Consider the following 27,697-nt stretch of genomic DNA (forward strand, 5'->3'; position numbering starts at 1 on the left):
TAGTTATTAAACACGAGAATAATAGAATTCTGAAATCTGCCGTAAGAGGTCATTTTCAGTTGATTCTCCGGCTTTCTTTGACATCTTGAAGCTGCTTTGGACTATTTTCTATCGTTTTTGTCGCAGGTCTTGGTTAACCACGTATTCGCCATCTAAAATTAAAAACAAACTCCAGTTTTCCTCTCTTTGTTGGTTTCTAATATAGGACCTGCTTTTTGTCTAGATTAGCAAGCAAACCCCATTGTCCAAATTAATCAAATTTAGTCAAATATGTCCAAATTGGATTCCAATTAGTTAGGACAGCAAGTAAAACATTGTTGGAATAGCATGAGAGAGGGTCGGTGTGCGAAAATAATACCATTAATAAACAATAAATCTCAACATCTTGGGTGGAAAATCTGTCCTTGTCTATCTACACTTTCTAGGGATGAGATCTATACTAAAATTGGAATCAAGATAAGTGCACATTGATGATATCTGCCTAGTTAATTATCATTAAGTGACACTGGCCAAAAAAAAAATAGTACTCTTTCTACCTGTAGCATTGTTCAAAGGACTAACATATGCATATTGTAGCTGCCTCAAACCAAATTTAGGCATTCAGCTCAATCAAGTGGGACAAGTTTCATGGATGTTAAGGACATCATGTGATACTTGTAACATCAAGTGTGATTTACATAATAATTGGCACATGAAGTATCACATGATGTCTTCCATATAAACATTATTCCAAATCTAGTGGAAGAGCTCCTCCAAGAATAACATACAGCCATGAAAGGGCCATAACAATAACATACCTATCAAATAAAGAATCAAGACCAAACTAGCTTTGTGAATTGTGATGTTACATATTACAAGGCCTTCAACAATTGTCAATGACTTAAACAGGTTTTGCATCATATACATCCGATATCAAATTCAATGAGTTAAATTTGGTTCTCAAAACAAAGATGAGAGATTTTTGTTTGTGGAAAAAATGTCAACAAATTCTAATATTACAGAAAACAAAGAGAGATCACAAATCGCTTATGTATATCCGAGCATCAAAACCCCCCACAATGACTAAACTCTTCATTTCAGCCCTCTCTTCCCCACCATTTTCATGCACAAGTTGCAAGAAAAGGTTTGAAAACATTTAGACAAGATAAAAACACTAGATAAACAACATACAAAATAGACAAAGAGGAAGTCATTTATAGGCAAATCAGGATCGCAAAAATCAGTAAGGAGTGTAGTAGTACCCGGCCGGTGGTCCCATTCCAGTGACCGGAGGCATTCCATAGGGCGGCGCCATTGGCATAGGAGCTGCACCATAGTAACCGGCAGCACCGCTCATTTTGGCCAAACTACCTTGGCCTTGCATTCCTTGCTGGGCATACTGCTGCCACACCTGCTGCTCCTGCACAAGCAAATGCTGTTTCTTCTCCATATCGGCCATTTGCACATACGAAGGCGGTGGAATGGTTAATGATGCAGCAAAGGGGTCCTGATTTACGGTCTGGACTGTCCCATCCGGGGCCGGAAGAGCCAATACTGGTGTGGCGCTCTTCCCTGGCCCAAGCACTGCCACGCTACTGGCGCTTCCACCACTCAATTGGGCAGTGCTCACATGCTGCCTCACCATGCCCTGATCATACATGCCGTTCAATAACAGTGGATCCAAGCCACCACCCATAGCTGCTTTCTGATGTGCTAAATTGCTTGCGGTCTCCACCAAAGCCAATTCCCAATCGGCCTTTCCGGGTTCGGCAGCCGGGTTCTGCCAAGCCGAGGTGACTTGCGGCTGCCCATTGGATGGGAACGCTTCCCATGACCCATTCCCATTGCTATTAGCTGCAGGAGCAGCAAACAAAGCTAAAGCCAACTTATTCCCCTGCTCATCAGCTGTAACCCCATTATCCCTCAGATCCACCAAGTCCTGCGTGACCTCTTGTCGAGGCTTGGGCTGAGGCTCCGGCTCAGGTGGGGGTGGAGGAGTATAATTCTCCGGCGCCGGCAACGCCTTGATCTCATTCATATTGGGTTGGGGCTCTTCCTCTTGAGCCACAGGAGGTGGCGCCTCTATCCTCAAAGGACTCTTGGGTTTCTTAACTCTATCCCTCACAAACTCCTCCAAAGTCTCCAATAACTTACTCCCAATCCTCTGCACCTCCGGATACTCTGACGACCTGGCCACGCCGGTATCCTTACACCAACCATAAAACCCAACAAGCTCATCAATCTGCTTGGCCGCACTGGCGTATGCATCAAAAGCCTTGACACAATCCGGGTACTCCATGTCGAAAAACTTATCAAGCAAGACTGCCAGAACCTCGCAGATATCCGCATACAACTGAAAGCTCTCCCTCACCACCGGGTACAGAGCAATGAGAATCATCCTACTGTTCTTGGCCAAACCGGTGGGCCGGGACGCCAGGAACCGGTCCAATAGCCTCTGCAAATGCCCCATTTTGGCGAAAATCCTCTCGGGGTTCATTTCCCTCAATGGGGTCACAACCCTCTTCTTCTCCCTCCCTCCTCGGCCACCCACCGACACCGACTCGTTCACATCTCCATAGGACCTCGACCGCCTCATCCCTCCGCCGCTCTCGTAATCTCTGGGCTCTCCCCCTCCGTACTCGTACTCGTAAGCCCTCGGCGGCGGAGACCTGAAAGTACCAGAACCGCCATTGTCTCTACTCTGCTCCACACCCGTACTACCACTACCACTCCCACTCCCACCACTCTTTCTCTCAAATAGCATCAAGTCAAGCCTTTGATCCAAGTACAAAGCGTAGGTCCGTACAAAAGCCGAGTGATCCCACGAGCTGGAGTGAGCTTCGTCCCTGAAATCCGACATGTTCAGGAGCCTGGTTCCCCTGCGGGTGGCGTACAGGATCTCGTCCTGGAACACCGGCTCGCCGTCGTTCATCAGCCGGTGGACCAGCACCAGCGCCTTCAAGGCCACGATCCAGTCGCGCGTCTTCCCCAGACGCTTCGACACCGCCGACACGCACGCGTGCACGTAACCCCGAGAATACGAAGTCAAGGTCAAGATCTCGCTGATGTACTTCTCGCCGGCCGGCTCGTCGTCGTGGCTGGTCGCCTTCACGATCGCGACCTCGAGGTCCGGCGCCATGTTGCTCGCCACTTTGGCCAGGCCGATGCTCGTCTGGTCCTTGACGGCCCCGATCGCCTTTCGGATCGTGCTCGGCGCCATCTCCGCCGTTCAATTCACTTGGCTTCGCCGATTGAGTTGCAGAGCTTAGCTACCAGCTGAGAATTAACGACAACAAAACGGTTCGTTTCGTTGATTAGCGGTTTCAATCATTTTTGTCTGACAATATTTAGCAAAAATTAGATTGGATTTCTAAAAATAGAAGGCCATACATTTCCGTAATTACCGTCGGTGTCGGAGGTCTAGATCTGCGACTTCGAGACTCCGGCGGGTCGGATCCTGGTTGAGATCGGAGCTGATTTGTTGGAGCCGAGGAGGACCAATCCGTGTCGAATTTCTCGTTTTTTGGTTTCTTCTCTCTCTCTCTCTCTCTCTCTCTCTCTCTCTCTCTCTCTCTCACTCTCTCTTTCTCTGTGAGTTTGGGGGAGAGGGAGAAAAAGGTGAGTTTAAATAGTGGGATGGAGTCTGGTGACGTGGAAGAATGTGAGCCGTGGATGAGATCTGAGATCTGGGATCTGGAATGGATTAGTAGCTAGCGGTAGTGTCAGGCGCTGTGTATGTGTGTCTGAAACTGAAAGGCAGCATGGTGTGCTGTGAGTTGACTGCCCGTGCGAACGGGTTTGGATTCTGTGTGGACCGGCTTATTTTAGCAGTGATAGCATACTACTTTTGCGCGTACGGTCTACGGTGATAGTGACATTTTAAAGTAAACTAGTAAACTAGTAAACTCTACTCAAATGGATTCCGTGATTTTTTCTCTCTATTGTTTTTTCTTTTTGTTTCCTTTTTTGCCCACTTATCTTGTTGGTGAGATGTGAATAGCGTCGGACAAAAAAATAGTGAATAGTTAATAAAAAATAAAAAAAAGAAGTAACACCAATCTTATGTGGATTCACATATATGGAGTTGGGAAAACAATTGTGATTATAATTTTATTTTAACAAATTATGTCTTTTTCTTCCCATAAGAGTTATGTCATTAGACAACGAAATCAATATTTGTTTAGATGTTTAGTAATCTTCCTTTTTGATACAAGATATTCTAGCAATTAAGACTCTTTTTTTCTCATTCCTTTTAGCAATGTTATACATAGCAATGAGGATTTTCATATTATGTCAAGATAATTAAGTTACTCTAGGCTTGCATAACTTAATAATGTCAAATATTATAGTATGACAAGATAATAATGTTAAGTAAACAAGCTATAAATTGATTATTAATTGAGTTAATTTTTTACTGAATGTGTGATCTATATAATAGTTGTTGAGGTAACTTAATTGAAAAAGTTGTAGAATTGCTCCGTGCCCCAAATTTGATCCCCTCATCTCCAAAATCTAGTGATCCTCATTTATAATATGGAAAAATAACATTACCATAAATATATATTTTATAAGTTACAAAAAGACTTGTACAAGGTTGTATTGTTTTCTTATGACACCCTAATATTGCTTGAGCTAAAATTCATGCACAAACCGACCATAAAGTTCATTAATTAATGTTATTTTTATTTATAAAATATTTTTCTTCAATGGAGGTTTTCGCAATTTTTCTTGGGTTGAAGAAAAGGACCTTGACTAATAATGTTAGTTTTTGGCCATTTGCATATATAAAAATATTCATGATAGGTTTCAAAGAAAAAGAAAGGCTCTAATTTGATTAATAAATTAATGAATGGATGAGATGTAAATTTTACCAACCAAAGAGTAGAATAAAAGGAACATATAAATGGACTCGAATTCCCGGGCCAAAAAAAAAAAAAAAAAGGACTCTAATTCTATAATAATTGTTCTCATTTTTATTTTCTTAATTCGGCTTTTGTCTTTCTACTCTCATTGAGATTTGGAGTTAAATAGTAAAATTCAGATTGACTGAGTACAAGATCGCGTGGCCTAATGGATAAGGCGCTCGCCTCCGGAGCGGGAGATTGTGGGTTCGAGTCCCACCGTGATCGCCTCCATTTCTCCTTTGTATTTTTTATTCCCCATTTACAAAAGTTGCCTCACCTGACCTTGCAATTTTCTCATAGACATATACAATACATATTAAAAGATTTTTTTATCTGATCAACAAGATTGCATACTTTGACCCCCAAACATAACATTTTGTGAGGAAGCTTCCCTTCCACACCCATTTGGCCATTTCACAATGAAGTTGTTTTAAAGAAAAACGATATTTAGAATAGCTTGATAAGTACAGAACCCAATTACAGAGGCCATCTCACATGGTCACTGGGATTTATTGCTTATCTCTTTAGTAAATCTGTACGTACTCGCATATGTCCCGTTGTCTTATCCTTTGTCCACCATAGGTAGAACACTGAGGACATTATCATAACAGCAGCTGCACATCCAAGTGAGATTCCCACAATTTTTCCCACACGCTTCTTGTCCCGTTTCGAAGAAGGGCCAGCAACAGAGACTGCAGGAGACAATGTGTTCACAAAAACATGAATAGATTAAGAGTTTGAAGATCATCTGGGTGTATACAATGTCTCTTTCACAATAACTGGTCACATGATTAGCATGTGAGCAGATTATTGTAAGAGGGACATTGTATATAGTCAATGTATGCAAGAATTTAGATGTGGGGATGATGAGAACCTTGATAAACATGGACGGCTGACACCAAGGCTCCGTATGTGCCTTGAGATGGAATGCAGCAAGTGCCTTTGCCAGCCCACATGAAGTGGATGTTCATAATTGTGTTCGACACATTGGTCTCGAATGTTTTTACCAAAGCTCTCTTGGATCCCCCTGCTTCCTTCTGAATGTTGAAGTCTTGGAGGACTCTCTCACCCTAAACCAATGCCAACATGTCATGAGGGGAAAGAGAATGTGCAAATTAGTCTACCCAAAGTACATATAGAGATTACTTTGAGCAGAATATGTTGGTTAAGTTTCATAGAAAATATAGTCTATGTGATGTAGAATATGTTATGGCAAAGTGATGCCATTGTTTCAAATAATGCTGAAATTGTTGCAGAAAATCTTAATGCTGCAGGTAATGAAATTAGCTTGCCACCTACAAAAGGGTTATAAATGATATGTCATATATCTGTTTGCTTTTCCCATAGTGAAACAAAATGCTGACATTTTTATCAGGATATGTTTGGTATACCATAGATTAATTAAGTTGATCACTACCTACTACCTACTAAGCAAGTGAAAGTATTTTTTTAATTGATGTAAGGGGCTTGTCTGCCTTTGCCTATAGATGTTTTCACCATACCTGAATGTAAACATCAAATATGCGCCTTCCAAGACCTTTCCAAGAATGTGTGTCATCCATTGCTATCTCTGCAAAGTGAAGCTCAACAATATATTTGCCATTCATCAAATCAAGGCCATAGTACCTCAGTGAGCTTGGTGAAATTCTAGCTGTCTTGTACAGTTCAGAATCTAAAGTTTCTGTGATTTGGGAATCTGTGTTTGCTATGTATGTTGGTCCATTTGAGTTGAAAATAAAATTTCCAGTGTTGCTTACTGCCCATTGATATCTAGAGTCTTTGTAAAATGAAGCAGCTCCCAGTATTTCAGAATCATCATCATATTCAATGCCAAATGCAGATACCTGACTTGTGCCTCCACATTTGATAGAAAATGAAGCTACAACAAAACATTTCCTGGTAAATTTACAAAATAACTTCCTTTTAATTTCTTCAAGTGACTATTAAGAAAGAATTGTAGAAATTTGCTTACACACTGATGGTAGTTTATTAGTGCACTTGGTGTCTCCTTGGAGGCAATGCAACGTTCCAAATGCCTCCCTGACTCCATGGCCATCTAAATAATCAGATGTGTGTGTGTGTGTGTGTGTGTGTATTTCTAATGAAAGAATATGGATGTAAGAGTTGCACCCTTTAAAACATGGTTAGATAATTTACCTGTCTGGCAAACCGTTTGCATTGATAGATGTACCAAGCACATTCCTGAAGAGAAGAAAACAGTAAGTTCAGCTGAATAATGGTACAAGATAAATTACCATAAATAGATTCATAGTACTAATTCTAATCAGGCTATTAATTTTGAAAGGAGTGGGGAGGGAGAACTTACATTGAAAATCCTGCTCTGCCAAAATTTAGAGGTAAATTCCCAAATATAGGATTGAAGGAGACATCTCTACAAGTAAACAAGAATGTTAGCTGGATTTGTACTCTCAATTAGGACTAAATTTAAGCTTCCCATCTAGGATTGGAAAAACTAATACTTTACGATATACTATTATACCATTATTATCTATAACATATGCAAACATTATGTTTCTACTGATCTTTGATCATAAAATAGGAAGAAGGGCAGTCCAAAGTTGAAGGTGCCACTTACAATGCAATAAGCTTTGGACTTGTGATACTTGCAGGTAGTTGTCCACTCAAGTTATTGTTTCCAAGATATCTGAGATGAACAATTGAACTTTCTCAATGAGGAAAATCATAATCATGGTGAATCAACAACATGCCAATTAATGAAACACACAAATGCATACTGTTTAGCAAGTACAAGGAGGCAATTGCACATTATTGATAATTATTATACCATTCAAATTAAAAAATTAAAGTAATTTATAACCCTTATCTACGTGTAAAGAGTAGTAGTGTTTAACAGAAGTCCATTTAAGCATACTACCCAATCATAACCACAGAAAATAGCTGAATTGATTAAGAGACTAATCAAGTTTTTTTATACGATTGAGAATATTTCCATTGGTTATCAGCAAGTAAGAATCTCTAATGTATTGCCACCTAACATCTACCACCCTTTACCTAGTAGCTTAAGCCTGTTTGATTCTAATAATGCATCATGTAATTTTGAACAGCAATACTAGTTTACTTACAGAAATCGTAACACAGTAAAATCTTGGAATGAGTTTGGTATTTCTCCAGTCAACTTGTTGAAGCTCAAGTCCCTGACATAATGAATTCATTTGGATACGGAAAGGGTAGAGATCATGTATATCTTGGTAACAAAATGCAATAACCAGTCAATTCTTATGAAAACCCTTTTGAGGAATTTTGTAAGCTTATATAAGGAAAATAGCATCATATATCATAAAAGGAGCTAACAGAAATAAGTATATATAATAATTTTTTTGTGGTAAAAAGTATAATCATTATAGATTATGAAGAGGAATGAATGTCAAGGCTACTTACAGGTATTGCAACTTAGCAAACTTGCCAACTTGTTGTGGAATTTCGCCGGAGACTTGACAATTTCTCAAAGACCTATAATAAAATTGGAGAAAATTGTTTAAGTTTCATACTTTAAGAATTTAAGTAGCTGATACTAGGTTGTTTGAGATAGCATCATACAATATGGACAAACTTGTTTGATTTTCTAAAAATTGAAGAGAAGAATCTTCCCCACTAAGATCACCAATTTTCCTGCACAAGCACATTAGAAATCATAAATTCCAACATACAACAAAAGTAATCCTCATTGATTCAAAATGAAAGAAAAATATGGAAAAGCTGCTATCTGACAAGCCGATAATGAGATGTTTATAGCATGACCTGCATGCATGATATAGTATTTCAAACTTATAATAAGATATGGACTGATGTGAAAGCAATAAGATCTCTAGTGCAGACATCAGAATCATCTTTCAACTTCACAATCAAGTCCCATCCAGAAAATACAATTGATGGTGATTCTCTCTTGTCTTCTTTTTGTCTACTTTGTCACTGTTCATCACATGTACATACAGCACAGTGGGGAATTTGTGATTAGGCTATTAGGAGTAATTTGTTCTCTCCCCACAATCTCAACCCTCCACAACATTTGGCAGGACAAATATATAAAGAAATGAAAGATGACATTCCAACCAAAACAACAACTAACATAAAAGGAAATGAAAAAGAGACACATAAACCAGGCCTCACAAGTTCTCTAGTTTGATCAGAGCACCAAAACTGCTGGGAATTGGGCCTTCAAGCAATGTCCCTTCAAGTCGCCTGTAAAAGACACTATATGTTAAATTCCAAATTAAAAAGAAAAAATCTCCAAGTTATATTTTAATGCCAAGAAAATCCATACATACAAGTCTATGAGATTTGTAAGAGTCCCTAAGAATTCTGGGAGTTTTCCAGTGAAGAGATTATCAGATGCCCACCTGAAACAAGAAAAGGTCAATCCACAAATGAACTTACAGATATAATACTCAAATGCTTCAACTCAAAACACTATTGTCAATGAATAGAAAAGAGATGTAAGTACAGAATTCGAAGGGATTTTAAGTTTGAAAGCTCTTGTGGAATTGGTTCAGTCACTCCACTGCTGTCTATGTACCTGAAAGAAAAATAATATGTAATCAGCTTGTCCAGCTAAGCACAAGAGATACATACTTAACTGTGGAAAACTTACAGCTCCTGTAAGGAGGTTAATTTTCCAAGCTCCAGGGGCAATGGTCCAGAGAATTGGTTTGAACTAAAACTTCTGTTAGGCATAAAAAGAAAAAAATGATGGTTGGATTAAAAGAGTACTATGCCAACCCCACAAACAAAAGCAAAAGAATGAACAAAAAAGTTATCTAAAATATTGCAGATATAGACTTACAGCACAAGCAACTTGGTTAAGTTGCCAAGCTCTGAGGGCACTGGACCTGTCAGATTGTTTATTCCCAGGCTACTGCTCAATTACTCGACATAAAAAAACAATAAATGAAAATTTCATGAATAGCCTGTGAAAAAAGAAAATCTTGGATTCACTCCATACATTCAAAATAAGAACAGTAGTAAAAATCTTAGAATTTTTTCTTGCAACTACATGTATTCCATGTTGGTTAGCTGTCCGATTTCAGCAGGTAATTGTCCACTTAATACATTCTGACGCAGATCCCTGCATCATGATTCAACATTAACTTTATATCAATCAGAACAAAGTGAGAAAGACAACTGAAGCTCAAGGACTAATTAATGTGATCCCTCACAAGTCTTTCAGCTCCTTTAGCTCAAATAGCTCTTTGGGAATTTCACCAAAAATGTCTAGTGCATATATCTTCCTGTAAATCAAGATCAATTTAGAGACAGCCCTAATACCAGAAGTTCACATAAGCTTAAATGATGATAATAATGTTGATGAGGATGATGATGATGAACTGAGTACTAACAAGTGAGTGATATGGCAGGAGTTGCCTGTGCAGTCACAAGCCACACGGGGATTGGCAGTATCTGCTGCCCATGTTGCATTTTGTGTGCAGGGGTCAATGGTAAGATTCAAGTGTTTGCTCAAGTCCCAGTGGTCTATCACCTTGTTGAGAGCAGTTACTGATAATGAAAGGTTGATCAATGACTGAGAAGTAATTAATGAACAAACTGAATTCAAATACAAGTATGAACTGAACCCATTAACAGCTTGAGCAAGAAATTAATCAAAACCTTCATCAGGGTCAGTGGTTAATTGTGCAGAAACAAGCTGCAATGCCCAAAGAAGAAGCAATGACAAACCCCAGAGCCCCATTACTGAGCGGAAACGGTAGAAATTGTACACACCCTTCAAGCATGGTTTAATAGAGCTAAAGGACTAGAAGGCCGGCTAGAAAATCAAAGAGGACCCAAGTTGGGTTATAATAGAGAATCGAATCTGTCTATGTAAATCCAACTAACAAAGAAACCAAGTCATCCCACTGAGTCTTTCTTTTGAGTTTTGACTGTGTGAAATGGTGACCAAACAGAACCATCCAATTGCATACTTTTTGTCATTCTTTGACGGTTTCCTTGCGCGCTAAAAGCAAACTACCAGTATTTAGATTGTTTAACTAAGTTGACAATAACAACACCAAACTACGACGTTTTGTCTTCACTCTCTCTCTGTGTTCCTGCACACCATGTCATGGTGCAGATGTTCAATGAGATCCATTCATTGGCTTTATTTGGTTTCTCTCTGATAATATATTCTTAAAAAACGTAATTGATCTCAGCAATCAAACAGATGGTAGGGAAATAATATTGAACTCCAGTGACGTACCCAAGATTAATCAATTAAATTTTACATGATTTTGAAATGGTAAAATTAGGGTAGTGGCTTGGTGGTCTAGTTGTTGCGGAAGACTTTTGTTGTGTTTGAGGAAATCTCCATGGAATTAAAGCTCATGCAAGTTGTAAGTAACCACAACTTATGTGGCATGTGGGTGCCTTGGAAGAGAATGGCTACAATGATGGGCCTCAACCTTATGATTGGGCTCCACTTGATGGACTATTCACAAACTTGTGGAGCCTAATTCATTAGGTTATGGCTCGTATATTTATAAATCATAAATGTCTTAGAAGAAAGATGGTGGACTTTTCTTACAAATCCTTTTTTTCTTTTTTTTGGACTTTCCCCATTAATTTTCACTAATTCTTGGATTGATAGAAGGCAATTGACATTTAACAAGTATGTTTGCAAGATACATTCACAATGAACTTGATTTGGGGCTAACAAAAGAAACTAATTTTGCTCCATTCCACTTTTTTTGTTTTCTTATTCTTTTTCTTTCTTTATCTATAGTGCTTAGTACAAACGTTGATAATTTTGTCACAACTACTTATTCAAGTAATCGAATCTCCAAAGTCCAAAAGCTTTCTTTTCGTTCTCAATATATATAATATATGCTTTCCTTTACTAGCTAGCCAAAGATGAACATAAAATAATTAATTAATAGTAGCAACCCCATCAAACCCAGCAACCTCAAGGGCTCATTTCAACCACCATTCCTTAGTATCTTCAGGCGTTGCACAGACTCGATGAAGGTTCTGCAACATTAACACTCTGTCATATATATTTGTCAAATAAATCATATACTAGAAAAGTAGTATTAATCAACAATTCAACACTCAGTCTTGTCACTTCACTTTTTTGTTTCCGGTCCAAAATAGGTTCGAGACCCCAACTGAAGGAAGAGTGAGAATCGAACTCTCGTCCTAGATGTACAAATAACTTTATGTCTAAGCATTTTAATTTTTATTCTTTTCCCAAATATGTCTAGGATCGAAACAAAGGAATGAGAAAAGCAAGAGACTAATAAAAGAATAGAAAATTAGAACATACTGCCAGGGAACATCTCCAGCAAGCAGCCAATCTTCTTCTTTATCCTGATAAGCAAGTGTATAATCTGCACCCTCTTCTTTGTCCCCTGTGCATGCAGATCCAAGAATATATACATTGATCAAAAAGAAGTTTTAAATTGCAGCCCCGTAATTTAAGCCTATTTGGGAACTTTGGGAGTGAATACTTGAAACTATTGAAGCACTTACATTTGGAAAACATGCTTATCAAGGTGTCTCTGAGAGTCTGATAAGAGTGATGAAGCTTTATATCGATCTTCCTCACTATGCCCACCCCTTCCATCTTCACCTTCACGTACATTGAATTTGACCCATCATTGATTTCCTTGGCCAGTATCTGATTCTGCACCTGTTCATCATGACCATGGTGTTGATGATAAAGCATCTTTTTCCTCCATGATTTAATTGGTGGCCACCCAACAAGGTGAAGTCCTTCCCCATCATTCCTATATTAACATTAATTTCAGACAATTAGCTCCAAGTGTTTGCATCATTAATGCATGTGAAATTAATACAAATTAAACTGCCAAAGAAAGCTTGCTTGGATCAAGAAATGGTGTTGAAAAAAACTTATTTTGAGCTTAATTATCATGAGCTAATCTTATCTAAGCTATATTTATCATTTGTGACATATTATGTTGTGAGACTGTGAATCTGAATATGGATCCTAATTCAGAGTCTTAACACATAGAAATGTACATGAAGTGTATGTTATTATGTGTGTATGATTGATTAATTATATAGGGAGCTGGAGACAACTCACTTGGTATTGGAAGAGACTCTTTTCTTTTGCCCCTTCCCATCATCTTCCTCATTTGGCTGGCCACTCCACAGCAACAAAGGCAACCCCTTCGATTCATTTCCAATCTTCTCAAAAGCCATGTCGAAACTCCGCTTGTTTCCAACCTGGTTTTTGCTCTCCAAACAGCAGCCATAGCTCCATGTCTCCAAACCCATCTCCTCCTTTTTCTCAGCAACCCCATGGCTGTTCATGTCAAACCCTTTGAGAACAGGGTTGTGAATTGGGAGGGCCAGAGCCAGAGCCAGTTGAAGCTCCATAACATACAATCAATTAAAACACACACACAAATATGGGGATGGAAAAGTAGCAAAGCAAGAGGGGATGGGGTGGGAGGTGATGAAAGTGAATTGGGGGGTGTGGGTGGTATTTATAGTTGTGTGGAATTGAGATGGGGAAGAACTGAAGAAGCATTGTCTTGTGGAAGAGAGGAAGTTAGGGACAGCATGGAAGTTGGGTCGGGTAAAAGTTGGGCAGTGATGCAGACAGGTGAGCAAAGAGTCCACCAACGTACCATGACCGCCAACCCCCAGTAGTCAGTAGTCAGTAGTCAGTACCCACACTCCCACCACTGTTTAACCTGCACAGTGGTCGCTCTCTGTCTCTGCCTCTGCTCTTTAATCTACGCTAATTATTAGAAAAATTAGCATAGATTGATCAACATTGATTCATCATTTTTTTTTAGGTTTTAACCATTCTATTTTGAGTGAGTGGTAGTCCAAGAGAAATTAACATAATTATGGGATATAAAGACCCATAATTATGGGGTATTTTAACATCATATTGTTATAGGTATAGAATTTATAAGTTATATAACCCCCATAAGTTTATAACATCTAACATCATATACAGGGCACTAGTGTAAAGACCTCAAATACCCCAACAAGATGCAAAAAAACCCTTCCAACAATATTGTCATGTAATAATCATATGTAAAGAAATTTTCCCATCAGCACCCAGGTTATGAGGATCTAGTCTGAATTCGAATATTATATAGCGACACATGATACTTATTCTATATAAGAATGTTTTTATGTATGCAAACTTTATGGTATAGGATATAGGATGGGCACCAGACATGTATTACCGTATAGAGAATGTTCTGGTATAAGATGTATATCATATATTGCTGTATAAAGACGTTCTGGTATAGGATAAACATCATGTATCACCATGTAGTATCCGAGTCTGAACCAGGTCCTCACGACCTGAGTTTGCATAGAGAAATACTAATCATATGTATATGTCTATTATATTTACATGACAAATTAACTAAACTTTTTAAATTTATTTATTAAACTCTTATTAAATAAATAGTTAGCTAGCTAGTGCACATATATGAGTTTATATACTAAACATGTCCAACACACCCCATATATATATGTCGGCAAACAGCCGTCAAACACATGATGATGCATGCACGAACGCATGATATCTCTCCTTCAAACTTCCATAATAATGGTTACTGAAACATTCCCCTTGACCCTGTTGATTATTGAAATCATTTTCTTCTGTCACTTTGATACTTGAACAGTTAACCGGCCACCTCTTCATCTCTTCATATATTAAACTAGTTTAAGGATATTCTCTCTGTCGGAGTTTACAACTCCAAGCAAATAATATTGGGAGAGATTGGAGGGACTAATAATTGGACAAAACAACCAACAAAATTTGATACGTTTGGTATGTGTTGGATACAATGGGTGTGTGTGTGGCTCCAAATTAAAGGACGAAAATCCAAATGGAAGTGCGAGTTTTGCATGTAGAGAGGGGCATGCATGCAGTGCTTGTTTGGAACAATGGAATTAAAGGCAGGGTAGGGCTTGTGAAGTCCACGTGACAATGAGCATGTGTGTGAGTGGCTGTGTCTCCATGGCCACACTCTCCAAACCCCTCCAGCATGGCTAACTCGTGTGGCTGTTCGACCCAACCCACATTCAATGATCCATATATATCGTCAGTCCTGTCTGGATCGCGCTCGTGTACTACTGGTGGAACCCAATTTACTAACACAATTTAATTCATGTCCCTTTGGCAGTTTGGCTGCCACTCTTGACCAATATCATCTGCTTATCAAACGCATTCTGCATCTCACTGGCTTCTTTGCATGCAAATTCGAATCAGTATTGTCAATTTTGAGTGGATTGGCTGCATCAACTTGAAATATTGCAATTAAGTTGAATCGATTAAAGTACGTGTAATTATCAAGTGGATTATGGACAACAATTTTGATATGGGTAATTGTCTCTCTCCAAATATATATATTATGTTGTTAAACTATCAATGTAACTTTGCATTCAAATAAAAATCTACTCAATTAATAGTGATTCATAATCTCACAATATAACATATTAGACTGTAATATTATTTTTTCAAATAAAATATTGTTCAGTTAATTTTAAGTAATAACGGATCTATATATACTGACTAGTGGGGTCAATTGTCGCAATGGACAATTTTTCTAGCTCCCTTGATTTCTCTCACTAAATCTAGGTTATATATTGTCCTCAATATAGGTTTTTCTTTTCTTTAAAGAGCAGGTTTAGGTACTCACTTGGTGTAGATGGAGTAGTAAGTGTGACTAATACTAATTCTATATATCCAGTGACCCCATTGGTGAAGCTTCCATGCAATGTACACGCAGCAATGACATCATATTAATCCATAGGCCAAAGTTTAAGTTGACCCAGCTAGCTAGTTTTCCTGTGGTCCAATAATGTGGAGCTAGGGGTTTGAACAAAATGGTCTTAGACTGGGCAAACTCCATAAAACCAGGGGACCAAATTCATGGAATTGATGGCTCCTAGATACTTAAATAGTTAAAATCGATGAACCTTACCCGAATAAACCAATACGTTTAGCATGCGTATGAGTTTTGGGTTACTAAACCAAACCAGTACCACTCACTCTCACACCCTCAGCATGTTAGAATGTGCAAAGTCTGTCTGGTCCATTTTCAATTCATACAACCCTTAGAAAAATGAAAAGGACCCACATGCATGCTTTAGACTTTGAAGGCAAGTGCCTAAGTGGGAAGCAATTTATAGGTCAAAAAGTAGGAAATTCATGATTCATGTTCTTATCTCTTATAGAGAGGTCGCCTCGAGTGAGGGGACCAAAGTATCCCAAACAGCACCCAATTAAGGGAGAGAGATGGGAGATAGGAAGGTGCTTCTCTTCTTGGCTTTTGGGATAAGATCCCTTCACGGATGGAGACCCTTAGCTTCCTTTTCAAAGTACTGAATTTGTATATGTTTTCATGTCCCATATATTCAATAAATCACTATTGGCATTCATTCAATCTAGCTAATCAAAGAACTTGGTACGATCGGGACATTAGGATCGTCACCACCTTACTTGGTTTCCTCGAAGATTCACATTTGGCTAACAAGTTTGTCCCCTTGTATCAGAGTGCAGAATCAAAGGTTCCTCTATGCTTCATCGATGAATGATGGGTCGGATTCTAATAAAATTAAACAAGTAGAGCCTACGTACTATATATTGGCGTGATACTCCTCCTAGTTCCAAATTAATTGGTAATACACTTGAAGATATAGTAGTGCAAAAACTAACTTCAGCTACCACTTTTGGATAAGACATTGGCTTGTTACAAATGGTATCAACACGCAAACCAGCTTCATCCGTAGGTAAATAAAGCTCTAAGAAGAGGAGATTGTGATACCTCTAATCCTATATTAATGACGTAACATGCTGGAAATAATTATGGGTCGTAACTCGTAAGTAAAGTTTAAGTATCCAAAAATTTACTTAATGTAATATTTTTATATGATTTTTGGGTTGTTATAATTATATGTAAATTTCACACAAATTTATTAGAACTTGACGTGGATGAAAGAAGAATTGTTCCGAGTTGTGTTTCATTTTCTCTGTTTAAATTCAAGTCCAAGATGAATATATGATTAGATTCCTTTAGCACCTTGCAAAATGCAAACAGCCGCAAAAGGTCATTTCAATGCGGGGAGTTGGGACACCAAGCAAAAACCTTTTACTATCCTTGTTTTGTTGTACACATCATTTGGAGTAAATTATGTACGATCTAAAGACATCTTTACACGTTCAACATTCTAAGACATGTGAAAACGATTTATGCTTCCCTTCTTTGAAGTTTTGTGTTCAATAAGCATGATTAAAGCTTTGAACTCACCTCTAAATTGCCAAGCCTTCATCATTGCTTATGTTCTTAATCTTTCTTCTTTCCATGGGGGCCCAAAGAGGTGTAAACATCAAACAATCACTACAAAAGAATAAAGTACTAATACAATATTACAAACACTCACAATTTGAATCACAATTTGACGCGTATTAAATTATAAAAAATGATTTAGTGGGTTGGTTTAAAGGGAAGAATGAGTCAAACATTTTGCATATATATATGATGGTGGGTTGGGCGACTTATTTATATTTATACCTCTGAAGTTTATCATATTTTCATATATATTCTCTGAAGTTTCAAAAATTACATATACACTCCTTGAGGTTTCAAAATTGTTACACATAACCCCTGCACGAAAAAACATTAGGTCATAATAAGAGGAGATGTCCAAATAAGAATGTTGGAGGGGTGCAAAATGGTAGTGTGAACGTTTCAAAGGGAAGAGGAAGAGGAAGAGTGAGTGGAGTCAATGCATTAAGGGGAAGGGGCTGTACGTGTAATTTTTAAAATCTCAGAGGTGTATGTGAAAAGACGATAAATCTCAAGGGTGTAAATGTAAATAACTCTAGATTGGAAAGTTAAAGATAACATTTCTCTAAAACAGCGCGTTGTGGCAACTACAAGAAATGAGTGAGAAGTTAGAGTCGTTAGAGCATGGCTAAATGATATGCTATATGCTAAATATAGCAGAATTGATAAAAAAACTCACTACAATGACATAGCTAAATTTAGCATTTGTTATGCTATTGCTAAATTTTCCACTATATATAGCAGAAAATTTAACAATTACTATTGAGGAACTCAAAAAAAAAGTACACCTATAATCTGAAAAGTATGAGTAAAGAAAGAATAAAAAACCAAGTAAAAGAAAGTAATTGGTTGAAAAAGTGTTGGGTCCCACTAAGAGAGAGAGAGAGAGAGAGAGGAAAAGATATATTCACATGGATGAAAAATATTGCAGCAAAAGGCATGAGAATGAGCAGCTGTCATGGGTTGATTGGCCATGTATTCAATTTTACAATTCCTAAATTTGACTTTGACATAAAAAATACTAAAATATTAATTTGAGTATTAAAATAATAATATTTAAATATATTTAATATTGAGCTCATATTAAAGATCTCATTAAAATATTTATAATAATATAATTATTAAAATAATTTAATATATTTAATTTAATTTATAAAAATATATATAAATATATTAAAAATATAAACATACTAACATATAACTATAATTTTGTGCCACTAGAACAAAAAACATAAAAGTTATTACTAAATACTAAAAATTATACTAAAAGTTAGACCGTTGAACATTGATTTTTCCCGCAAGAAACTTCCGCGAATTGAATTGTGGTTGTGGAAGGCGCCATTGCCGGGTCAACTTCATCAAATTGGCAAAACAGTGACTCGGAGGCCCAATTGAGCCAAAAAAATAAAACCAATATCAGACCGAGTTGACCCATATAATTCCACGACTCACCTGGATCAACTCGTTCCGGGTCGGGCCCATTGACCGGCCTTTACCTGACGACTTGGCCATTTCAAACCCGCCCCAGATATTGAGTTTCGACTCGCATTTGAACTCACCGATCACAGAGAGAGAGAGAGAGAGAGAGAGAGTGCTGAGAGATGTCTCTGAAAACGTCGGGTTCGGGCAGGAATTTGACATTGCCAATATCGGATCCTCCAAGGGACCAGCAAGAGAGAGAGAGGCTCGTCGGAGACTCCGACGATGGTGAGAAGCTCTTCAGAGGATCCGCCATGTCCAGACGTGGAGCCTATGCTGCAATCTCGTACATGGCCTGTGCAGGTAAACAACACAACACACCCCTCACCCTCTAATTTTATTGCATCAGTAAAATGCTTTTGATTCCTAAAAATCAAATTTTCAAAATTTTAAAGAAATGGAAAATCAGATATCAAAATTGTGGAAGAAAATTTGAAGGTGTTGTATGAATACCAACTTGGAATAATGGAATTGCTTGCTATTATAAAGTTGTTTATATTTTGCTTATGTTCTTGGCGTGTTTATTATGGGATTTTAGGTGTTATTTTATTGGTCAATTATCATACTCTGTGCTGGCTGTTTATGAATTTGGGTTTTTTGCATTCTTGGGATTGGAATACTTTTTAACAATTTTATTATTGGTCAGCTACTTTAATTGTTCCCTTTTTGTTCTGTAGTGCTCTTGGTAATGTTCAACAAAGCAGCTCTCTCTTCTTATAAATTCCCAAGTGCAAATGTCATCACACTATTTCAGGTATATCCCCAAACGCATCCATTATTGTCTTTCATCTTTTGGTCAGCATTTTTGGCTACTGCCAGCTTTTTTGTGCTGTTCTAGTGTTCTGCTCTTTTATGCAAAATTAAGGGACTCTATTTTGGAATTAAATTAAGTAGTGAATTTCGAAGAGGCATCATCTTTTTTTCATGAATTATAAGCTGTTCCACCAGCTTTTGGGTTCCCACTGGATAAGCATTGAAAGATGGGCCTAACTGAGCTTGATTCTTGTTTTAGTTCTACAAAGCAAACTCAAACAGCCCAAAACTCATACACCCTCTTGGCATCCTGAATTTCTCCAATTTTACAAGAGTTAATGAACAATGTGACATAGTTGATACAACTTGTCTCAATCTCTTTTTTTCCTTTTTTTGGATTCTTCAATGTTGATATTTTCTTTTTATACATAGTTATGTGCTCGCACAAGAAAAGGTATTATCGGGTTTGCTTTGTGTGATTTTCATGTATAATGTCATTGTGTGCCCTGCATTTGGGCTAATGATAAAAAATTAAATATTTTCTTTATCTGGTTGCAACTGCAGATGATATGTTCATGTTGTTTTCTATATGCTTTGCGACGATGGAAGATGATTTCTTTCACAGTTGGTGAAAGTCCAACCATTTCTGATAACAACGTCACAACACTTGTACCATTAAGGACATTGAAGAAAACCTTTCCTCTTGCAGGAGCCTATTTGCTGTACATGGTATACATTTTGTAATTTAATGATGAAAATGTTCTTTTGGTGGGTAACTTTTAATCAATCGTTTCCGTGTTATATTTGTTATTAATGTCTGCCCATTTTTTTTTTCTCCTTGAAAGCTAGCCTCCATGGAGTCTGTCCGTGGAGTAAATGTTCCTATGTATACCACCCTCAGGAGGACTACCGTGGTATTTACAATGGTTATGGAGTATTTTTTGGCTGGGCAGAAATATACATCTCATATTGTTGGAAGGTAAATTGCCCTTTTGTTTGTAATTTATTCTGTATGCTGATGTTAATAATATATAGATCATCTGCTCTTCTAGATGTACATAAAGAATTACATGGTTTTGTTTTGATTGAATGAAAATTGTGAAAGCTGACTTATTGGCACTTTTCTTTATGCTCATGAATTGGTGCAGTGAAAAACTGTATACTATGTTCATGAATGGAATATAAAAAATGATTCTACACACGCACACGCACACAGTTCTTTTCTAAAGGTTCTTAAATAAGGTCTTGTTTCTAAGCCATTAAATTAGATATGGACAGGTGAGAGTGGATAAGAGATGCATCTCAATGTATTTCAGTTGTTTAAAATTTGCTCTAACAACTAATAAATATGATCTTATTTAAGGACCTAGGAGAGAAATCATGGATTATGAGAAGTTGTACCTCGACACTTGTTTTCTAATATTTTATATTCTCAATCCAGCCTAAAGATTTAGTGGTATATATGTACATTGTATCATACCGTACATGAGACAAAATATGAATGAGTAGGCAATGAAGCAATGCAATTGGATAATAGATACCTTGATTTTGGACTTCTTAAGATGCTAGATGGGGTCCCTAGATCATTGGTACAACCTGCAGCAATCATGCTGCAAGAATTGGAAGTTTGGAACTTGAACAGATGAAACCTGGATCTAGCTTTGTGTCTGACAGTCTGACGAGATCTCAAATCTTTTTCTTTTTCTTGTTGCAACTTTACGTGTTGTGTGCACTACTTTAAATATACAATTTCGTATATTGCAGAAAATCCTGAGTAGTAAAGTTTGCTACTGAAAATAGATATGATGTATTTTACTTTATTGGCCATCTACCTGATTTTCTCATTTAACTGAAAATTTTAAGGTTGTTATCAGTGTTGGACTGATCATTCTTGGTGCATTTATTGCTGGAGCTCGGGATCTGTCATTTGATGCCTATGGCTATGCTGTTGTCTTCTTATCCAACATCACAACAGCAATATATCTTGCAACCATAGCCCGCATTGGTAGTACTTTCACTTTTTATCTTTCTGGGAAATCTTTCACTGCATTTCCTCTTTACTAACTTCTTTCAAATAGACAGGTTTCTGAGATATTGACTGATAGTTTCTTTTTCTCAGGGAAGTCCAGTGGCCTTAATAGCTTTGGCCTTATGTGGTGTAATGGTAAGATAAAAGATTCTGACTCAACTCATGCCCTTTGGATTTTTTTTCTTTTGTGCATAATTAGAAATTTTTATTAATTGAATGCCCACAAAGTGATATTATTTCTTTATGATAGGATTCATATGTGGGCCAGTTTTGCTGTTTTTGACTTTTATTCATGGTGACTTGAAGATGACAATCGATTTTCCTTATCTGCTATCTCCTGGTTTTATGGTAATTTGTTCACCATCAGAACTCTTCTCTACTATAAATACATACTTAATGCTTCAAAAGTTGTCTTGAAGCTCCTGTAATGCTCCTTATCTGTATTTTCTGCATGGCCTTGTGTTTTGCTAGCTTATAAGCTATACTTCTTATTTTAAATATGCTATCTGCTGGTGCAGTTTATGCCCCATTTTCTGAATTCATGTTGAAAGTTGGTTTAGTTTACTGGTATTTTTTGAATTTTGAATAAAAAATTGCTGTTAATGTCATTTTACTTACAGTTTGGTGCATGGGTTTCATGAATGTGATATTATTCCAGTGCAATATTTAATGGCAGTTTGTTTTTAGTTGAACTTAAGACAAAGCTGCCTTGTTTCTTGTAGCAATTCATTGATTCTTTTTCTCCCCCAGCTTTCTATGTGGCATGCATGAATTGCTGTTATATATTGTACTTGAAATATGATAGAAGAGGGGTGTGTGGACCTGAGAATTATTGTCATTTTCTGCAGTTTAAGTTTTAAAACCATTCAGAATGAGTTTCAAAGCAATTATAAGTAGCATTTTACATCTTCGCTATGGGATTGTTGACATCTCATGGATTCAACTGACACTAATCAGTCAAGCATAGCATGCCTATTTTGCTTTGGCCGTATACTTAAATACAACTTCCAAGTAACTCAGAGGGTTTTTTGATTGAGATGCATTGTTTTTTACTTTTTTCCTCCTCTCTGTGGCAGGTTGTCATGCTTTGCTCCTGTGTACTGGCATTCTTCTTGAATTACAGTATATTCCTTAACACGACTATAAATTCAGCACTCACGCAGACAATTTGCGGCAACTTGAAGGTTTGTTTGCGCTAAATTTCTGTATCTCATATATGTATTGCAACACAATTTAGCAGCCTTTGTATGATGTGAATAATGTGATTTTTGCAACACAATTTGTGCATGTGAATACTGTGCAATTTGGTCAAAAAAAAAGAATACTGTGCAATTTGAAAAAGGAAAACAATTAAGATAGCCTTGTTATATATTTAAATGGATCATTTGATTGGGTTCTTTTAACATCATAAATGCATCAAATAGATATGAAAACTACTTCAATTAAGAAAAGAATAAATGATTTGGTTTTTTTAACCCAAAAAAAATCGATTTGGTTTTTATAAAAGACACTAATTTTGAACAAATATTTTCACAATTATTTAAAATTTTGAAGTTCCTCGAGATTGAAACAAATCTTGTGTTGCTAGCCTGAAACTAGACACAGTGAAGGTCTTGCTGAAACAATTTATAATTTATTACATAATTAGCTACTTAATATACACAATAGGGTCCGTTTGGCACGGCTTCTTAGGAAGCGCTTCTGCTCAGAAGCACATACAAATTTTTATAAAAATTCTAAGTATTTCATGCAAAAGCACTTGAAAGTGTCTCAAAAAAACCACTTAAAAGCGTTTTTATAACTCCGAAACACTTTTATTTATTTTTGTCAAACGCTACCAAAAACGTTTTTACTAATCTAAAAGCGCTTTTGACAATTCTAAAAGTAATGCCAAATTGACCCTAAGTTATAGTTAATTTCTTCTAGCTAATGCCACCCGTGTTTTGTTCCTTTCATAGTTATGCTGCTTTCTATTCTTGCTCTTACACTTTGTCTCTTTATTTCTTTATTCATGCTCTTATGTTTTCTTGTTATTATGCTGGTATAGGATTTCTTTACCATTGGGCTTGGCTGGGTACTATTTGGTGGCCTTCCATTTGATATTGTAAGTGTAAACCGTTCTCTATTCAAACTGTTCTCATACCGACGGTGCATTATAATTAAAATTACTCTCTCTCTTTTTTTTTTTTTTTAAAGGCCTTTAAATTTTCTTTTCTTAATAGAAACTGATGTTTTTCTTTTTTGTAGTTGAACGTAATTGGTCAATTTCTCGGTTTCCTTGGCTCTGGATTGTATGCCTACTACAAGCTCATAGGGAAGTAACATATTCAACGAATGGCTAGTGTTTTTTTCGGTTGAAGATGATTAGTTGCTGCCCTTGAATTCCCCTCCAATTTTGATTCTGTGATTATGGGGTTCTTAGATGTGAGATATGACTCTGATAGATAGGAGAGATTTCTACTCAGTGGTTTTAACTATTACCCGGAAACAAGCCCTGCTTCTTTCGCCGCGTATTTATTCTTCTACATGGGTGGGTGTTAGAACTTAGAAACAATGATAGCAATTTAGTATTGGCATCGGCTTGCTGATCTGATTTGTTCATGTTTGATATTGTATACGATGATTCTCTGTTCTACCCAATGTTTACAGTCACATATGATCAAATTTTGAAGAGGCAGGTGGTGGGTACAACTGTTTGGACCACAAATTGTAGTCTCATATAGGCTTAATCATAGTGTTTTTTTTTTTTTTTGTTGATGTAGTTTTCTGTTGGAAACTGAAATTGTTGAAATTTGTATGACCAAATAAAGTACTAAAATGTCGCTGAAATAAAAAGTCGCGTTATCATCCCGCTTATGACTGTTAACATATAAAATAAAAAATTCAAATGATATTGTATACAATTGTCTCACATTGAAATATTTTGTATAAAAGGAAAGAATTTTGTTCTCTTCCATATAATTTTTACATTTAACAAACGTTTCTACAAGAAAACATTAATTTTTCCCAACTCTTGATATGAAGTAGGTGTCACATTATTTAAAAAGGAAAAAGCTACCATGGATGGTATATTACTTATTAAAAATAGAGGATTAATTGTTAGAGAGTTGGTAAAATACCAAAATGCCAGAAAATTTTCCTTACTTTTTAGGCTTTTTTCCAAAATAGAGAGACCATGGAAAAGGGCGCGTAACGACGGTTAGTCGGTTACTGCTGCGAAGAGTCAAAAACCCCAACTGACGTCTCCTCTTAAAAACAAAAAAAACAAAAAAAAAAAGAGAGGGAAAAACATTTCCCTCTTTTCTCTCTCTTTCTCTGTTTCTCTCACTTTCTGGAATTGCCTCCGACACAAGCTCCGAAACAGCTCCCAAAAAGCCGAGGCAGGCCCGAAGCCGAAACCCCAACGTTACAATGCGTGTTGTTCTCTCGTAAGAATCTCTCTCTCTCTCTCTCTCTCTCTCTCTCTCTCTCTCTCTCTCTCCTCTGAATGTCTCTTCCTTTTGTATAAGGGCAATGATGGGTTGAGAGCGTCTCTCGGACTAGTACTGGGGTTTTGAGCTGCTGCGAAACTAGAAACGGCAGCTTCAGCAATGTCGTATAGCGCGCTCAACATCCAGGATGACGATTGTGCCCCTCGCCTCTCCCTCGAACGCCCTCGCCGCTCTCGTTCTATGCCCTTCTCTCCGCTCCTCCTCATCGACAACTTGTCCCGCAAGAGCTTCTCCTATTCTGCGCTTCCTCAGGAGCCCCTCAAGCTCTCCGTTCTCAAATTGGACGGCTCTACCTTCGGTAATCATCTCTCTTCTTTTTTTCAATTTCTCTGCTGCGTTGCATTCCATGGTTCTCAAATTGCTGCTGTTGTTTGGTTGCTGGGAAAATGTCCCAAAATGGCCGAAATTTTATATTTGTTTGAGTTCAGATTTGTTTCAATATGAGACCCTTTGAATGATTTAGAAATTTTCACCCCTGTTGTTGTGCTAATTGTTTCTGATTTTACTTTTGTCTCTTTGATTTCTCTTTCTAGATCCTTGATTTTGAATCTCATTTCTGCCTGTTTGGTTGCTGAGAAAATTGTGGAAATGTAGGATGGAATGTGTTATGGTTTGCTAGGATTTCTAGGTTTTCAGACCCCTCAATGATTGGAAGTTTCAGATACAGGGTTTGTTAAACATATGTGTTATTTCAATGACAAAGACCAGGGATGTAATATTCTGGTAGATCGTCTCATCCCATATTTGTTCATTCCATAATTGTTATCAATTTATAAAATCAAGGGTTGATGTCTGATTTGATTTGATTTCCTGATTCTCTTAAATATATATACATCTTACATGGTATTTACCTGACCGATAATACATGTTCATCTGAACGCATCTCATACTAACTTCATATCATTGATGCATTGCCATCCACTTTCATTATTCAATTGACTTTTCTATGTATCATAGCAGCAAGATTAATTCATGAACTAAGGTTTTTTTTTTTTTTTTTCCTGAGGACTTGCTTGAACTAAAATGCTCACTTTTACAGACATTGAAGTTAAAAAGACAGCCACAGTTTTGGAACTGAAGCAGGCGGTTGAGGCCGTTTTCAGTCACATGCCACAGAAGGGACCAGGAAAAATTTCGTGGTATGTTCACACCATCAATTTTAATAATTTTGGATTAAAAGACAAAAATCAAAATACACAAAAGTTTATCTTTGCGTAGCACTCAGATGTGAAATTCAGGATTTCGTCTTTAAAGTGGTTCATTTTCCATGACAACTTGCATATTATATAGTTCTTGAGTTGAGAAGTCCATTGCACAATCACTTAATGATTTTATGGTTCATGCAGGCCACACGTGTGGGGGCATTTCTGCTTGTGTTATGCTGGTCAGAAACTTCTCATTGAAACTGATCATATTAGAGATTATGGCATCAAAGATGGTGATCAGGTTTGTAGCAGGAGTTTTTAACAAATTATCTTTCACGCAGTTGGTTACTGCTATGCTGATGTCTGTTATTTATGAACATTGAATTTTGTTTTGAAGAGCTCCTTAGCATTAATCTTTCTTGTTCATCAAGATACTCTCAATAATTTGAATAACTCTAGGTGCTATGGCCTGTCTATAGCTTCACTGATCCATCTGCTACTGAGTCTCTTGCTCCCCAAATGATTTTGTTTAGCCTTTCGTGTGTGCTACAGTTATTTTTGTTTGATCTTCCTAAGGCACATTCTTTGTTGATGAATGACATAATTATCATCGTTTTGAAGTTGATCTTTTCTTCCAATTCTTTTTTTTTTTTTTTTTTTTGGAATTTTCTTCGTATATGTGAACTGGTGTTGTTTGTTATGTGAAGCTTCATTTTGTGCGGCATGTTTCAATCAGCTACATCCTGACAAAGAAGCGATCAAATAAAGGGTTCTCTTCAAGAAAACACAGGATGTAAGGCTCTCTATTCCCATTTCTGTTTTATTGATATTATGAAGAATGTTTTGGCACAAAAACATGAAGCTTCAGTTCCCTACACAGATAGGGGCCATTATTTCCTGGCCAGCTATAGTGTAGGGAGTTCATAGTTGAAGCCCTGCTTCTTAAACATGCCTCTGTAGTAGTCTTTTACATTTCATTCATACTGTGTGCAATTCAATTGGATATATATATATATATATGCAGGTTGATACCACGATCAATTAGTTTTGAAGATGAAGAACTCAGCGACCAAGAGGAGGGAAAGATTAACAAAGAGGGACAGAGTGTTGAGGAATACTACGATTCTGATGACATTGAGAATCCGAAGCTCCCGCATAGTGATGATGAGGTTTCTATTGAACACAATGAGACCAGGTTGCCTTTCTTCTTGGGAGAGTGGTTTCCATACTCCAAGCTTGCAGATGCAGGCACACCTGGAAGAAGTATAACTTGTACCCCGAACATAGCCACTGGGTTATTGGGTGGTCTTAGGAAGATTTTTGGGCTTTGCTTTGAAAAACGTGATAAACGCTATTATCGAAGGGATGCTTTGAGACTAGATTAGTGTTCATGAAATATGAATTTGTTGCCCTTGCCTAAATTAGTTAGAGGATCATATTCATAGATGAAGTGGTAGGTCAAACAACTTATGAGAAGCTATTATGTTAAAAGTTATTCATTCCCAATACACATCAGGTATTTATAATGTAAAATAAAGTTATACCATGTATTGGGAATGTAAAATTATTGAATTTATTATTTTTTATAAAATATTAACATATG

The 27,697-nt window shown here is 37.2% G+C and overlaps 5 protein-coding genes and 1 non-coding gene across 6 annotated transcripts; 3 read left to right on the forward strand and 3 right to left on the reverse strand.

Moving 5' to 3' along the window:
* Positions 1-802: 802 nt before the first annotated feature.
* Positions 803-3,549, reverse strand: LOC147279169 (ENTH/ANTH/VHS superfamily protein). The gene is made up of 2 exons (XM_086251967.1): positions 3,370-3,549; positions 803-3,255 (listed from the first exon to the last, which is right to left on the reverse strand). The coding sequence occupies exon 2, from the start codon at positions 3,197-3,199 to the stop codon at positions 1,220-1,222; it is 1,980 nt and encodes a 659-aa protein (XP_086108093.1). The 5' UTR covers positions 3,200-3,255; positions 3,370-3,549; the 3' UTR covers positions 803-1,219.
* Positions 3,550-5,035: 1,486 nt separating this feature from the next.
* TRNAR-CCG (transfer RNA arginine (anticodon CCG)) lies at positions 5,036-5,108 on the forward strand. The gene has a single exon. It is a non-coding gene; the product is annotated as a tRNA-Arg (tRNA).
* Positions 5,096-10,964, reverse strand: LOC147279171 (uncharacterized). The gene is made up of 19 exons (XM_086251521.1): positions 10,527-10,964; positions 10,259-10,415; positions 10,079-10,150; positions 9,916-9,987; positions 9,706-9,777; positions 9,514-9,585; positions 9,367-9,438; positions 9,191-9,262; positions 9,033-9,104; positions 8,463-8,534; positions 8,304-8,375; positions 7,988-8,059; positions 7,480-7,548; positions 7,210-7,275; positions 7,041-7,085; positions 6,856-6,923; positions 6,386-6,762; positions 5,758-5,953; positions 5,096-5,575 (listed from the first exon to the last, which is right to left on the reverse strand). Exons 1-19 carry the CDS (start codon positions 10,606-10,608, stop codon positions 5,400-5,402), a joined length of 1,956 nt encoding a protein of 651 aa, XP_086107647.1. The 5' UTR covers positions 10,609-10,964; the 3' UTR covers positions 5,096-5,399.
* A 736-nt stretch (positions 10,965-11,700) lies between these two features.
* Positions 11,701-13,347, reverse strand: IAA29 (indole-3-acetic acid inducible 29). Its single transcript, XM_086251522.1, has 4 exons — positions 12,958-13,347; positions 12,384-12,640; positions 12,178-12,262; positions 11,701-11,882 (listed from the first exon to the last, which is right to left on the reverse strand). Exons 1-4 carry the CDS (start codon positions 13,251-13,253, stop codon positions 11,831-11,833), a joined length of 690 nt encoding a protein of 229 aa, XP_086107648.1. The 5' UTR covers positions 13,254-13,347; the 3' UTR covers positions 11,701-11,830.
* Positions 13,348-18,632: 5,285 nt separating this feature from the next.
* LOC147279173 (Nucleotide/sugar transporter family protein) lies at positions 18,633-24,349 on the forward strand. The gene is made up of 10 exons (XM_086249902.1): positions 18,633-18,979; positions 19,354-19,430; positions 19,994-20,158; positions 20,275-20,408; positions 21,304-21,434; positions 21,549-21,593; positions 21,709-21,806; positions 22,535-22,642; positions 23,506-23,562; positions 23,706-24,349. Exons 1-10 carry the CDS (start codon positions 18,799-18,801, stop codon positions 23,778-23,780), a joined length of 1,071 nt encoding a protein of 356 aa, XP_086106028.1. The 5' UTR covers positions 18,633-18,798; the 3' UTR covers positions 23,781-24,349.
* A 398-nt stretch (positions 24,350-24,747) lies between these two features.
* On the forward strand, positions 24,748-27,490 carry LOC147279174 (Ubiquitin-like superfamily protein). The gene is made up of 6 exons (XM_086249903.1): positions 24,748-24,886; positions 24,968-25,247; positions 25,989-26,088; positions 26,296-26,395; positions 26,802-26,887; positions 27,119-27,490. The coding sequence occupies exons 2-6, from the start codon at positions 25,049-25,051 to the stop codon at positions 27,477-27,479; spliced, it is 846 nt and encodes a 281-aa protein (XP_086106029.1). The 5' UTR covers positions 24,748-24,886; positions 24,968-25,048; the 3' UTR covers positions 27,480-27,490.
* Positions 27,491-27,697: the final 207 nt, after the last annotated feature.

This window comes from Dryas octopetala, chromosome 7 (genome assembly GCF_963921425.1).
Source record: "Dryas octopetala chromosome 7, drDryOcto1.1, whole genome shotgun sequence".
NCBI lineage: Eukaryota > Viridiplantae > Streptophyta > Magnoliopsida > Rosales > Rosaceae > Dryas > Dryas octopetala.

What these genes read in the sequence shown, in the direction of transcription:
- LOC147279169 (XM_086251967.1), bottom strand. Translation starts at nt 3,199, where the DNA reads ATGGCGCCGAGCACGATCCGAAAGGCGATCGGGGCCGTCAAGGACCAG.
- LOC147279171 (XM_086251521.1), bottom strand. Translation starts at nt 10,608, where the DNA reads ATGGGGCTCTGGGGTTTGTCATTGCTTCTTCTTTGGGCATTGCAGCTT. An exon ending in TTAACCTCCTTACAGGAGCT is followed by an intron (nt 9,439 to 9,513) that starts GTAAGTTTTCCA and finishes TTTTTCTTTCAG; the next exon opens with GTACATAGACAGCAGTGGAG. An exon ending in TTTGCTAAGTTGCAATACCT is followed by an intron (nt 8,060 to 8,303) that starts GTAAGTAGCCTT and finishes TCATTATGTCAG; the next exon opens with GGACTTGAGCTTCAACAAGT.
- IAA29 (XM_086251522.1), bottom strand. Translation starts at nt 13,253, where the DNA reads ATGGAGCTTCAACTGGCTCTGGCTCTGGCCCTCCCAATTCACAACCCT. An exon ending in AGAGTCTCTTCCAATACCAA is followed by an intron (nt 12,641 to 12,957) that starts GTGAGTTGTCTC and finishes ATGTTAATATAG; the next exon opens with GAATGATGGGGAAGGACTTC. An exon ending in GCTGGAGATGTTCCCTGGCA is followed by an intron (nt 11,883 to 12,177) that starts GTATGTTCTAAT and finishes TTAATGTTGCAG; the next exon opens with AACCTTCATCGAGTCTGTGC.
- LOC147279173 (XM_086249902.1), top strand. Translation starts at nt 18,799, where the DNA reads ATGTCTCTGAAAACGTCGGGTTCGGGCAGGAATTTGACATTGCCAATA. An exon ending in CAATTTGCGGCAACTTGAAG is followed by an intron (nt 22,643 to 23,505) that starts GTTTGTTTGCGC and finishes ATGCTGGTATAG; the next exon opens with GATTTCTTTACCATTGGGCT. An exon ending in GTGGCCTTCCATTTGATATT is followed by an intron (nt 23,563 to 23,705) that starts GTAAGTGTAAAC and finishes TCTTTTTTGTAG; the next exon opens with TTGAACGTAATTGGTCAATT.
- LOC147279174 (XM_086249903.1), top strand. Translation starts at nt 25,049, where the DNA reads ATGTCGTATAGCGCGCTCAACATCCAGGATGACGATTGTGCCCCTCGC. An exon ending in ATTGGACGGCTCTACCTTCG is followed by an intron (nt 25,248 to 25,988) that starts GTAATCATCTCT and finishes TCACTTTTACAG; the next exon opens with ACATTGAAGTTAAAAAGACA. An exon ending in GGACCAGGAAAAATTTCGTG is followed by an intron (nt 26,089 to 26,295) that starts GTATGTTCACAC and finishes TGGTTCATGCAG; the next exon opens with GCCACACGTGTGGGGGCATT.